The 13,379-nt window shown below is 61.9% G+C and overlaps 2 protein-coding genes across 3 annotated transcripts; both read right to left on the reverse strand.

The window, feature by feature from the left end:
* Positions 1-2,285: 2,285 nt before the first annotated feature.
* On the reverse strand, positions 2,286-4,863 carry LOC138068484 (protein maestro-like). 2 transcript variants are annotated; one of them, XR_011143314.1, is made up of 7 exons: positions 4,786-4,863; positions 4,303-4,485; positions 3,679-3,801; positions 3,428-3,530; positions 3,234-3,299; positions 2,929-2,996; positions 2,286-2,455 (listed from the first exon to the last, which is right to left on the reverse strand). XR_011143314.1 is itself a non-coding variant. In XM_068956140.1 (6 exons), exons 1-6 carry the CDS (start codon positions 4,831-4,833, stop codon positions 2,427-2,429), a joined length of 552 nt encoding a protein of 183 aa, XP_068812241.1. In that variant the 5' UTR covers positions 4,834-4,863; the 3' UTR covers positions 2,286-2,426. The 2 variants fall into 2 exon arrangements, 1 of the variants encoding a protein (XP_068812241.1); XM_068956140.1 differs by lacking the exon at positions 2,929-2,996.
* Positions 4,856-9,627, reverse strand: LOC138068519 (maestro heat-like repeat-containing protein family member 2B). Its single transcript, XM_068956347.1, has 13 exons — positions 9,613-9,627; positions 9,356-9,426; positions 9,030-9,165; positions 8,805-8,900; positions 8,218-8,322; positions 7,907-8,030; positions 7,554-7,669; positions 6,987-7,141; positions 6,574-6,736; positions 6,115-6,281; positions 5,344-5,484; positions 5,033-5,144; positions 4,856-4,954 (listed from the first exon to the last, which is right to left on the reverse strand). Exons 1-13 carry the CDS (start codon positions 9,625-9,627, stop codon positions 4,856-4,858), a joined length of 1,500 nt encoding a protein of 499 aa, XP_068812448.1.
* Positions 9,628-13,379: the final 3,752 nt, after the last annotated feature.

The following is a 13,379-nucleotide window of genomic DNA, read 5'->3' on the forward strand; positions in this document are numbered from 1 at the left end:
ATGTTTTTCAACCTAAAATGTAGATGCTTCAATTACGTATTACTGCATTAAGTTCACTGAGAAACACGGGTGTGGCCCTTTCAATCAATATAGGTGGATATACCAGCAGTCTGATGTATACCATCAGCTGATGGCAAGAGGCTATGCAGAAATCCGAAGTGAGTGGAAATAATTTGCACTAATGGATTTTGTTTTGCTTTGCTTTGCTTTGCCTTGCCAGAATGTCATAAACCAGCTACTCTTTCTCTGTGATTGAATCAGTGACGGTTTCCTTTGTAAGCATTGCTGGCTGCTTTTCTTGAAATGAGGTTGAGATGCAAAGTGAACTAGCTGCAAATTACTTTGAACGTTTACATGGGCCTACCCAGACTAGGAAAGTGAATGAGGTTAGTCTATAATTGGCTGCAACAGTAATAGCTTTATTTGTTTTTCTAGATGTTAAAAGAGAAAGTCCTGAGCAATAACTGAAAACTGCTCTAAAGAAATCATCTGTGGAAACGTTCATCCAGAGAGCCCATGTTCTGTTTCAGCCAAGACAGAGGTGCACACCCAGCCAATGGGGTGGAACTTCTCCATAGGTAAGATGGGAACGTTACATATTTCCACTTTAAATCTTCGCTTTGATTAAGGCTTTCTTACAGGGCCTTTCTTCATGTTCTACAACTGAGACCGCAGAGATGTCGAAACTGCCTCTGCCAACAGGTTGGGCACTTGGATAGGGATTACACAGGGAGAACTGGAAGTGCGAGGGTGTTTTTCCTCTCTCCTCTCATCTTCTTTGGAGTCCTTTGAGAAGTGGGACACAGCGCTTTGCAGGAGTGGAAAAGGAAAGCTGGAAAGTGTTCTCCTGCCAATTTCAAAACAGTACAGGATGTTATTAGCCGTCTGCAAATCTTCTCCCCCACCCCAATAAATTAACTCACAAGTTGCGTGCTGCAAGGAAAATACTTCATGACGTCCCTCTAGTTCTGTGTATATGCCTGAATGCTTTAATTTTATGGTTGGAGCACATACCCTAGCTGACTGCATTTCCCTCGGCAAACCACAAGGCTCTGGTTAGCTCTCACCTCAGTTACTAATAAGCAGGACTCAGTGTAGCACTGATCCTATTCACCTGACACTGAAGCTTGATCTTACTCCTCTGATATTCTAGGATTCTCCCCTGTGCTCTACAACACGGAAGCCCTTGGCTTTTTGGCCAGATGCATACTGCTCATAGATGGATTCATTTCTTTTTTCATATCTTCTATTAGAAAATATTCTTAGAAAAACTCCTTTGAGAGTCTGCACGGTTACCCCTCAGTTAGGGATTTGAGAAGACGACAGTCGGGATAGTAGCTGGTAACTTCTCAGCTGCATATTGCTGCCCTTGCAGCCTAAACCTTTCCCCCCCCCTCCCAGCGCTCCTTCCTTCCTCCCTCCCTCCCCCCCCACCCCCGCCGCTCTTTTCCCCTCTCTGAATAGCTCATACTTGCCAGTTAGCTTAGTCAAGATTTCAGCAAGAGCTACTCTCGTGAGCCTGTGGAAACTCCCCTGCCCTACAGATGGCAGTGGGCCCTCAGCTTCCGCTCCCATTCCTCCGAGGTGAAAAAGGCAGCTGGTAATGGGACTCCTGATGATGGGAAATGAATGGCTCTTTCGTGGAGCAGATCTCTAGCAGTGACTCTTTGGAAAGGAAACAGGTTCCTCGGCTGCTGAGCTGCAGAGGTTTTTCCTCCCTGAAATTATTCCAGAGAGGCAGCCGTGCAGGTAGCGATTAGATGGCAGCTTGGAATTTGCCTGGAGTCTTCCTGTCTCTCTCTTCCTCTCTCTTCTTTCTCTCTTCTCTCTTATCTCCTTCTCTCTTTCCCTCTCTCTCTAGCTCTTTCTCTTGCCTCCCTCTCTCCCTCTTTCTCCCTTTCATTCTTTCTTTGTTCCTCCCTAGCCCTAGCCCTCTGGCATGCCCCTAGCAGCCCCACTCCACAGGGGGCTCGATGTTTTCTCTCTCTCCTAACCCCAAGCCTAGCCCTAATCTCAGGCGGGGCCTGAACCTGAGCCCACCAGGCCTGTTCTTGGCCTGAACAAAACAGGTGCGCTGGGAGCAGTGTTGGTGCAGCTGGGCATTTCCTTTGGCATGCCCCTAGCAGCCCCACTCCACGCGGGGCTCGACGCTTTCTCTCTCCCCTGACCCTAAGCCTAGCCCTAACCTGGACTCCTTTCCCCCGCTGCAGAGGTCCCCGAGCAGAGGTGCCGCTCGTCTGGAGTCCCCCAAGGAAAATGCAGGTGATGCTCACCACGCGCTGGGCTGCCGCTGCAGCCGGATAGACAGTCCTGTGGCCACGGCCCCCATCTGCTGCCCCTTCCTGGGCAGGGCAGCTGCCGCTCACCCGCAAGGTCCTGCGGCTGCTTTTGTTTCTCCAAGGTGAGACTCGGGGAGCTGCTTCGCATCACAGCGATTTCACCAGGTTGGCAAAGGCTGCAAGAAGCAATAGGCTGCTTGGCAATACTCTCCATGGTTCCTTTGCTCTGGGTCTCTCTGTTCCTCTCTCTCTCTCTTCTTCCTCTCTTTTCTCTCTCTCTCTCCTTCTGTCTTTCCCCCTCTCTCTAGCTCTTTCTCTGGCCTCTCTTTTCTCCCTTTCATTCTTTCCTTTCTTCACTTTTCTCCTCTCTCTTCTTCTCTGTTCTTTCTCTTTCTCTCTCCTCTCTCTCTCTCTCGTTCTTTTTCTTCTTTTTCTCTCTCTCCCTCTCTCCTTTCCCTTCCCCTTCCTCTGTCCCTCTCTTTTTCTCCCCCAGCGCCTGGGCCGCCATGGGGGCGCCGAGCGAGGCAGGGAGGGAGAGAGGGGGCGGACAGCGGCCACGAAGGACCAAACTGCACTCTCTGCACGCCTGTGGCAGCCCATGCATGCGCCCTGGCGCCCATCCCACCCCCGGCCCCGCCCCCACCACCACCTGTGTCACGAGCATCCACTGCAACTGCCGCCAGCTGCGCACATGGGCCTCAGCTCACCTCCGCTGAGCTGCAACAACACCGCAGGGAGGCACCGTGGGTGCTCGGCCACCGTTTCCCCTGCGGCCCCCGGTGCTCTGTGGCGCCGGACTGGGGGCAGCTTTCCCGGCCAGGAGCCTGGGGACCACACAAGTCCCCTTTCCCCGTGCCCCCTGGCTTTCGGTGCCAGCGTCCTCGGCCTGGCACCCGCGGGGCCTCTGGACAGCTCCCCAGCCCACAGGGCAGGAGCTCAGTCACCGTCACCTACCTCCCCACAAGAACGCCAGGTCCCACCGCTGGAGCCGCTCAGCTGGCGCCATGTCCAGGAGGATGCCTGGCACATGAGAAAACGCAGCCATCAGCGCACAGCCCTGGCCCCAAAACCAACCTCAGCCCCGAGGCCCAACCCTGACCCGGGGGACACAGCCAGGAGCAGCATGAGAGCCCGGCGCTGTCTCTCACCCAGGACGGTGATGGCTTCCGCCTGCGGTGCCTGGTAGCTCCCCATGCAGCAGCTCCGGGCTGTGCTGCAGAGCGTCTCCAGCAGCGCGGGGCAGTCTTGGGCCTAGGGCAAAGCAAGGACACAGGTACTCGTCTCCGGCTGCAAATGCCCCTCCGCCAACCTGTGGCCAGGCACCTAGGTGGCCCTGCGGTGCAGGAGCCAGGGTATGGCCGCCCACAGGGCCGCGGGCCGCGTTGCAGCGCTCGCTCACCAGGTGACCGCAGACCTTGTCCTGCAGCTCAGCCACGCTCAGCCCGGCACCTGCAGCGATGCGTTGCTGCACCCTCTTTGACCCCAGAAACGGGGCACACTGGTGCAGAGCGACCTTGCACGCCTGAAAAAGAGCATCGGGCCCTGTCATCACAAGGATGCTGCACACCTGCCCAGGGCGCCGATGGAGAAACTTTGCTGCCACGGTGACAGTGAGGGCCTGTGGAGATGCTGGCAGCCCTGCACGGGTGGTAGTGGCACCGCAGCTCTGCCAGCGCCGCAGGGCTTTCTGCAGCTCCACAAGGAGCCCCGGGAGCTCTTACACTGGAGACGGCTGGGGCTGGGCCCCGGAGGTGCAGCACGAGGCTGGGAAATGCCTCCTCCACTTCTCTGCTGAAAAAGGACCTCCTCCCCTCCTCCCCAAGGCAGACGAGGCCAGGGTAGAGGCCAAAGGCTGAGAAGCGCAGGACCTCTTCCTCCTGTGACCAGTAAAACCCATCTGGCAGGCCGCTAACGCGGGCACCGCGTACAAACTGCTCTGCACCAGTGGGGCGCTGCCTGTGGGGGGCGGAGGCCCCAGGACGGCTCTCGCCTGCCCAACAGGAGAACGAGCGGCTTCACTTACCGCCCCCAAAAACGCCCGGGTGGACCTGGAGATGTCTTCCAAGGCCAAGCCCATGGCCCTCGTCTTCAGCCGCCCCAGTACCTTCGTCAGTGCCAGCAGGCACTCGGCAGCCACCTCCGTGCTGGCCGCGTCCTCCAGGCCCCTGCACAGCACCTCCATCACGGCCGCCCTGTGCCTCCGCAGCTGCAGAGCGACAGGTGCACAAGCTGCTCACTATCCCTGCCTCCCACCGCTGCCCTTCACCATGGTGCCAAGGGCTGCACTTGCTCGAGCAAGCCCAGAGCAACCCCCTGCCTGAGGAGCCCCGCTTTGCATCCACTTTCCCCTTTGCTACCCTGCTGACATCAGAGCGAGGAGCGCGGCCTTAGTACAGCCCCACGTCTGCCTCTGCTCATCTCTCCAGGCTCCGCAAGCCCCGCACACCTCTCCACCGGCACCTCTTGAGTTCGGACTGTGCTCAGAGCGCAGAAAAGGCCGTCTCACCTTTGTGGGTGCTCCACTGGCCATGTTGCCCACGCCTCTCATGGCCATTTGCCGCACGGTGTTGATGGGGTCACGTGATCTTTGTAGTAGGGCCTTCAGCAGGGGCTTCAGGAGCTTCTTCTTCTCCACCAGATGGTCCTTCACCAGCTGCAATAAAGCCACGGGTCCACTAGCATCAGGACGCGATTCACGCTGGGCAAGACGCAGGAACTGCTCTGAGCCCGCCCCGCCCAGCCTGCTGCCTCACCTCAGCAAAGAAAGCCGTGGCCGTGAGCCGCAGGTTTGCCGAGGGTGAACCCAGCCACGGGAAGAGGCTCTGCACCAGGTGCTGCGGGACGAGCTCCGCGCGGAGCAGCACACTGCGCACAAAGCACGAGCAGGCTCGTGACACACAGTCACACAGGACGGCCACGGGCCGCGACTCCCAAATTTACCTGCTCCGATGCAGATGCTGCTCTGCACCTCAGCAGAGCTCCCGGGCATGAAGGAAGGTCCCAGCAGCCCTTTCCCTGGGCATAGCCCTCGCGACAAGGCAGGACACATCGTGGGGGCTCTCACCTCGCCAGGAGACACACGCCGGCGGTGTGAGCCTGGGGGTCTGCCAGGGACACCCACACTCCCTGCTCCTGGAGCAGCCGCAGCCAGCGCTCCTCCAGGCACCTCGCCAGCACCAGCTCTAACGCCTCCACAAAAAGCCTGCTGGAAAAAAACCCCAAAGAAATCTCCAGGCACAGAAGTTTGGGGGCAGATTTCTCTTTGGCAGAGCTAAAGCAGCTCAGCCACTTGGGGAGCTGTTCGTTCGCTCATCCTAAACTCCACCGAGGGACAGGCAAAGTACTCCTGAAATGACTCTCCGCAGTCTTCAAGTCTCAAGCTAACTTAAAAACTGGCATTTTTGCCCTTTGTCCTGCCCCTAACCCACAGACGGCAGGAGAAAACCCAGGGTCCCTGGGCTGACTCCACGCCAGGTGCCCAAGGCACTCCCCAAGTGCTCTGCTAAGCAGCACTTTGGGGAGAGTGCCTTGTAGGTGGCACACAGCACCGATTTGCTCCTGCCGTTGCACAGCAGGAGCGTGGGCAGAGCATGGTGCTATGGGGAACCCCGCGACGGCCCCCCCCAGTTGGCAACACAGAGTTTATGGGCAGGAACGGCCCATGCCCACGCCATGTGCGGCGAAATGCCCAGGTGCACTGCCCTGCAACGACCGGTCCTGCCTCCCCGCGGAGGCAGCCCAGGGCCACTGGGACAGTCGGGTGCGCCTGCAGGCCACAAACCACATGAGCAGAGACCTGGGGCACAGGCCAACCCCTGCCCCTGCTGCTCCTCACCTGCCCGGCGTGTCGTCGCTCCCCAGCTCCCCAAGAGACAGTGTCATTTCTTCCCCCAGCGTCTCGCTGACCTGCCCCAGGAGGCTGGGAAGCAGGGAGGGAAGCAGGCGCTGGACCAGCGTCTCGTTCCGTAGGACTGACACCACCTCGAAGAGGCTGCAGGTGATCTACAGAGAAAGTCAACCAAGAACCACCTGGTAAAAAACAAGGGCTTTTCCCACCCTCCACGTCCCCCCGCTGGCCTGGGAGGCTTTTTGTCTCCAATTGTCACTGCGGCGACAGCCTTGCGGCCCGGCAGCAGCAAACTGTCCTGGCTCCCCACACTGCTATTGCTGCCACTGCCCCAGCACCCCGCCAGGCTCCATGGGTGCTCGCAAAGGGCATGAAACTCCCTTGCGCTGAAGCACGAGTTGGAAAGCAGACGCGAAGCAGCACAAATGCAACTGCTGCTGACCATACCGTGTGAGGCTCCAGGGCAGCCTGGCTGCTGCCCAGCTCCTGAGTGCAGCAGTTGCTCCCATGGCTGCTCTTTCCAGCTGCCCTTAATTTTTCAGTTAAGTGCACCAAGATGTGGCATCCCAGGGCACTTCTCCCCAGGCTCCTCCACAGCTCCACCGTGTCACTGCAAGGGAACAGACGCTCGCCTGTGAGCCCCTAGCCTCGGGCACCTGCAACGCCCTCACGAGAGGCCAAACGCCTTCCCTGTCTGCAATGGGGCGGGCGATGCCCAGGTCAGGACAGAGACATGAGCCCACGGTGCTGCAGCGCTCAGCCTTTCCCAAGGAAAAACCACCTGCTCCCTCGCGGGACCCCGCAGGCAGGCACGCCCTGGGGCTGGCTCTGACTGCAGAGGGAAGGGCGAGGGTACAGACCTGTCCGTGGGCAGGCGCTTCTGGAGGAGGCTGTCGAGCACCGGCTGTTGGTGAGAGCGGGCCAGGAGGAACATTGCCCGCAGCGCGAACCCCCTGGGCGTGCTCTGCCGCGTGCTCCACAGGCAGGGGGAAAGGATGGTCACGATTTTGGGCACCTGAAAGCAGGAAGGCAAGAAAGAATGGCTCGGTGTGGCCTTTCCCCATCCTTCTTCAGGGCCAACAGCCAGCAACAGAGAGCAGCCACAGGCAAATGGAAAAAAACGCCGCTCTCTGGAAGATTTGCTCTCTGCACTCCCCCAGAAAGGTGAGCATCCACTGCCCAGCGGCCCACGCACACACAGGCCTGCCACACAGCAAGCTCTCCAAAATGGTACTCGTGAAGTCTGTGGCCTGGGCTGGGGGGAAATATTTGCAAACAAGCTGGGGAGAAATCAGAAACAGAGGAGACCACGTCACAGGTTGCTCGGATGCAAAATTCGCGTCCTGACAGCAGCGCTCTCATGTACATGCACATGCACACACACACACACACCATGGCCCCCTCCCCACTTTTCGGGGGCCAGTTACCTTCGCAGTGTTGGCGGAGGTCACGAGCAGAGACTCCGAGCTGATGGTGTTGAGCCTCTCACACAGGCACCTGATCTCGTTGGGCCAGGGCGCCACGTCTGTGGTCTTGGCTGGAGCTGGGAGAAAGGAGAGTCACATTCATGGGGAGCGAACCTCCGGCCCCGCATGCGGATAAAGGAGGACCTGGGAGCGTGGCAAAGGCCACGGCGAAGGCAGGGCCCCCCCGAACGCGGCGCAGCAGGTTTGCTAGCCAGGCGAGTGGCCGGCTGCAGAGGAGGACGGTCCCTGGCGCTGGGGACACGATGTCCTGCCCTCAGACAGCAGCAGGGGACGGCCCTGCCTGCTCTCCTCACCTCCTATTTGGAGCAGGCGGCCGAGGCAGGTCGCTGCCCACCAGCGGGACGTGGCTGACGCATCGCACGTCAAAGGCCCCAGCAGTCCCACCAGGGAGCCGAACTGCTCGCACGCATGGCCTCGCTGCAGGAGCAAGAGGCAGGCAAAAAGGTCACCGGCAGCCCCCACAGCTGCTCGCCCTCTCCCGGCCATGCTGCCCCTGAGCTGTGGCCGGGAGGGGGGCAAATGAGGGGCTGCCCTGCAGCCCCGGGAGACCCACAACCCGGCACCTGCCCGGGCAGAGCTCCCTGCACGTGGGGTCCCTGCTCACCCTGTGCTCGCATCGCTCTTCATAAGCACCCAGCAGCTGGACGCAGACCTGCAGGGCCCTCTCCCGCTCGCATGCGTGGGCCGAGGTGAGCCAGCGCTGCAGGACCTGGGCACGGGTGGACCCGTCTCACCACAGGCGTCTTTCCCGCCAGGGCCCCCCTCTAGCCCCTCCCTTCCCAGCCTTGCCGCCTCCACAGCCCCAATCTCTCCGGGGGCCCCGGCCCCAGGCGAGGAGCCCTTCCCTGCGGGGCCTTACCCGCTCCAGGCTCTCGCTGTGGGCACCATTGACTTGTGTAGCACCCCTTGCTCACAGCTGCTCCTGGGGAGAAATTCTGGCTCACCTAGGAGGCTCTGCAGGACACTTTGAGCTGCCTGCAAGCAAGCTGCTGCCGTTGGGAAAAGCTTGGATGCCAAATTAGGCCAAGGGGGCCTGAACCTAGGACCATTTGCCTATTCGCCAAAGGGGGGCATTGCACCTAGTCACAGGGAAGCTCTCCTCCTCGGACCAGCCCCACGGGCAAGGATCCCCACGGCTCTGCTCCACTCTGGCAGTGGCAACACTTTCCCCGCCACCCCGGGGATACTCACCTGCACCATGTCCTTGAAGCAGACAGGGGCTGGCTCTGCCTGGAGAAGGGTTGCCATGAGTTGGCCCAGTGCTCGCAGGGACGGCGCATGCACGCCCTGACACCAGAAAGGGGGACTGAGGCTGGGCACCCCACACAGACACCAGCACAGCCAGTGGCTGCCAGAACGCGGGGAGCCTGGAGCTGCACCCCCACCGAGGGGCGGCCGAGAAGGGCCAGCGGGTACCGGTGCGCACGGAGCAGCTGCCGCTGTCTCCCCTTCCTCATCCATCTGCTCCGGGTGATGAAGGCAAATGACGCCCTGGAAGCACTGAGCCAGGAGGCTGCAGTTTTCCTCCCTCCTCAGATGGGGCTTCACCTTGCTGTCAGGAGAAAAAAGGGAGAGGAGACAGAGAGCAGGCTTACTAGCACTCTCCAGAGTGAGTCAAAGGACAACTGGCTTTGTCCTGATTGACAGCCCCAAATCCAATGCCCGCAGCCCCAGCCCAGCCCAGCCCAGCCAGTTGGGCTGGGACACGCAGCGACTCCCACAGCCCCGGGGACAGACCCTACCTCAACTGCTCGATGGCCACGATGGCCCGGGGGCACACCGGCGACTCCTGCGGCTCCTCCTGAATCACCTCCTGCAAGTTACAGAGGAGACATGCACAAAGTGGGCAGTGGGCAGGGGCACAGGAGAGCCCTCCCACCTGCCCCAGCCACAGGCTCTTCTGCCAGACCCTGCAGACACCAGCCCCACCACCTCTGCAGCTCCCACAAAGGTCCCGCAGGACGAGACGGCGGCTCGCCAGCACCCAGACACACCGCACCATCCCCCCTGCCATGGCCTCATGCGCCAGCACCCAAGTGCCCCGCCACCCGGGGATGGGGCTCAGGGAGCTCGGGAGCTCACGCGCTGCCCCAGGAGACCATCCCGCCTCTGAGCAAACCCACCCCACGGCAGAGCCCACAGCTCCTCTGCGCGACGGCCCTGGCTCCGGGCACTCACCAGCAGGGTCTGCAGCAGCTCCCGCTTGCGGCAGAGCTCAAACCTGGGGCAGGCGCCCACAGCCCCGATGGCGAGGCTGATCTCAGTGACGCTCTGCACCAGGGAGAGCTTCAGCTGTGCGTCCTTGATCCCAGGGGAGGAAAACATGCTTTGAGCTCTGCAAAGGGCCGAGGGCAGAAAGCAGCGGGGCTGGGGAGAATCTGCCTCCAAGCACATCGCTGGGAGACCGCACCCTCCGGGAGCCTAGCGGACCCCAGCTTGGCACCTGCACCCCAGGAGGGAAACCTCCTCTCCCCTCCTGGGAAAGAGCCTCCCACGGGGAGGGAATCAGCTGCCCTGGCTGCCGGACAGAAAGACCCCTGCGGACCCTGGCCCAGGGGAGCAGGGCGAGCAGCGCCGGCACAGCTGCGACGGGAGAGGCGCGCACAGGAAGGGCGAGGCAAGGCCGGAGCTGGTGTCACCTGGGTGGCTTTGCCCTGCACCCCGAGCACCCACCTGGCAGCCCTCTTGGTAGAGCCACAGGACGTTCCCCACGATGTCTCTCCTGACATGGGCCAGCAGCTGCTCCCTGGGGGCGCGCAGTGCCATCCTGCTGTAGACCACCATGAGCGCAGCACGAGCAGCGCGGGTCCTCACCAAGTTGCTCTGCTGGAGGTTCGCCAGAGAAGCACCGAGTCATCAGCCCACGGCCCCAGCTGTGCCCGGGACTCCACGCACTCCCAAGGTGGGAGTTGCCCCGCATCCGACCGGCGGTTCGTCTCCCCATGCACCTCCAGCAGCTCCCCGCAATGAGCCCCCAGGCCCTTTACCTTCTGGTGTTTCAAAGTGCCCATGAACGCCTTCACCGAGGACAAGGCCAGCTGGAAGTGGCTCTCGGCACAGCGGGACACAACTGAAATCATTCCCTGCAATGCAGCAGAAACAGGGAGTCGCTCCAGCCCCAACGCTGAGCCCTGGCCAGCTCCACCAGGACCTTTCCCACGGGAAACAGCAGTGAGCAGAAAACCAGCAAGGGCTGGAGCAGGCCACACGGAGCCCCTCTGCCCTGGGGACAAGCCGAGGACACGCGGGAAGGCAGGGCGACACAAGGAAACCTCACCTGTGCCTCCCACAGCTCCAGGTAGTTGGCTTCTTTTAGATATTTCTGTGTCTGCTCTTGCATGTGGCTGAGGCACCCACAAGCTGCCAGGGCTGTGCCAAGAGCCTTGTACAGGAAGCACTGCAAGAGAAGAGGCCGAGCCCTGGCTGTGCGGACAGCCTGACCTGGCAGGAGAGGGCCAGGCCACGGCACACCCTCCCGTGCTGGGACCTGCCAAGACGCCTGCAGTACCAGCCCCAACAGCAGCCAGCGAACTGGCCACCAGCTGGCCACTGGCGGCCCCGCCACCAGCTCAGCACGGGGGGGAAGTGCCTTTTTGGGAAAGAGAGTGGGCAGCAGGAAAACCAGCCCGCAGGGCAGAGCGCCACTGCCAGCCCTCACCCCAGGCTGAGCCTCCCAGGGCTCTGCTGTCGCAGTCCTCGGGCGCACGAGCGAGCAGCAGCGACGCCGCACAGGGAACAAACCTTCTCCCAGGACAGGCGGGGAGAGCTGCTCAGCTGCCGGCTCAGCTCCTGGCTCAGGCCCACAGTCCAGGCCTCATTCTCAATGAGCTCCAGCGATGGTTGCAGGAACTAGGGCGAAGCAGGAGATGAAGCAAACGCTCCCCTGCCCTTTGCCGAGGCCTTTGCACATCCAAATGGCCCTGGAGACTGTCGGGGCGGAGCTCCCCCTCATGGCAATCTGTCTCCCCTCCCCCCTCCCCCAACCACCCCTCCTGCAACCTGCCTCTCGCTCTTCCCCAAAAGTGCCACTCGAGCCCCCTGGGCTCGGCACATGCCAGAAGCAGGTGGTGCCACGGCGCAGGGCTGCTCCGGAGGCCTCTGCCCCGGTCTCTGGCTGCATTTGTGCTCAGCTATGCCCAACGCGCCGAGAGCGGCTCCTCTGAGCGCGCAGCACCCATGGCTGGGGCAGGCGCAGGCTGCTCGGGAAGCGCCCGTGCCATTCAGTGCCCAAACAGGGAGCCCCCAGGTTCCTCCCACCCACTTTTCCTGTCCCCTCATTTGCCCCATCCAGCTGGGGCCCCACAGGGACACTGTACCTTAAGCAGAAGGCTCTCCCACTCGGCCACGTGCAGGGAGCTTGCGGTTGTTCCTGCAAAGCCAGAGGAAGCAAAAGCCCTCGCCGTTATTCCAGCGGGCTCCACAGCAGAGCCCAGGGGTGGTCTTTGCCGTCCAAAGCCCCACAGCCTCAGGCCAGCGGGCTGACAAGTGCTGGCAAACCCGGGACCGTTCCCCTCCACCAGGCTGGGGAGCTGAAGGCATTTTCCTGCCCCTCCGCCCCCCCAGCCTCTCCCGCCTGCCAACACTTTACCTGCCAGGTGCTGCAGCAGCAGGGGGATCTCTGCGGCCCACTTTGCTCCCACGGCTCCATGGATCGTGCTGGGGAGCGCCTGCAGCAGCTGCGGGGCCGCCGCTCCACGGCCACCGCTCGCGTGCGGAGACACCGCCGCCACCACCTAGGCCAGGGCAGGAGAGAGACGGGCTCGCGCCTGCCCCAAGAGCCGCAGCTGGCAGCAGGCAGCCGATGTCTTCGCCTGGGCACTGCTGTCCCCCAGGAGAAGCAGGAGCCCCCAACAGGCAGGGGAGGCTCAGGCACCCTCCGACAGCTCCTGCCTCCTCCCGGGGTGCCGGCACTGGCCTTGGCACCATCTCTCCTGGCCTCTCCCCTCAGCCCGGCCACAAAAGCTCTTTCCCCGGGGACCAGCTACTCACCAGCAGGCGAGCCAGCAGGGCCTGGGGAGCCGGCAGAGGGGCTGCGGGCAGAAAGAAAGGCTGTGTGAGACGCCCAGCCCTGCCGGACCTTGCCCACGCCATGTCCCACGTCCCACACCCCCACGCGGGGCTGCAGGGGACCCCGGCCGCGCCACCTCCACACCGGCCCTGCTGGGCTCCCGTGGCTGAACGGCTGCCGACGAAGGCAGCTCCGGCATGGCAGGAACCAGCCCCTGGACCCCCAGTGAGAGCAGGCTGAGCCCACGCAGGGGGTGCCAGGGACACGCACCGCCCTAATACCACCCAGCCTGGCACAGCGCACCAGGACTTTCTGCTCCCTACCTTGCTCCACAGGCTCCAGGGCCTCGGACGCCACCTCCTCTTCCTCACGCTCTGCGCTCTCCTGTCTCTCGGCCAGGGCACACAGGCAGCGGCAGAGCGGGACCAGCATGCCAGCGTGCTGGGCTGGCACCACATGCCGCAGCAGCCTCGGCTACAGGAGCTGCAGGCAAGAAGCAGGCCGTTGGGCATGCCGGCATTTCTGCCGCTCCCTCCCACTTCCCCTGGCATGGCTGCTCCTCCGGCACCGGCCCAGCCCCTCGGCCTCGGGTCTTTCCTAGCTCAGGAGCTCCGCTCTCGCCCTGGCTTCCTCCTCCACCTTCTCTCCCTCTCACCCACCCTGCTTCACACCCCTTTCGCCTTCCCTTTGGCTGCCCGGTTGGGGAGAGCTGCCGGCACAGCTCCCCCAGGGGCAGGTCACCCCCCACGGCAAAGGCG

This window comes from Struthio camelus, chromosome 10 (assembly GCF_040807025.1).
Source record: "Struthio camelus isolate bStrCam1 chromosome 10, bStrCam1.hap1, whole genome shotgun sequence".
Lineage (NCBI taxonomy): Eukaryota > Metazoa > Chordata > Aves > Struthioniformes > Struthionidae > Struthio > Struthio camelus.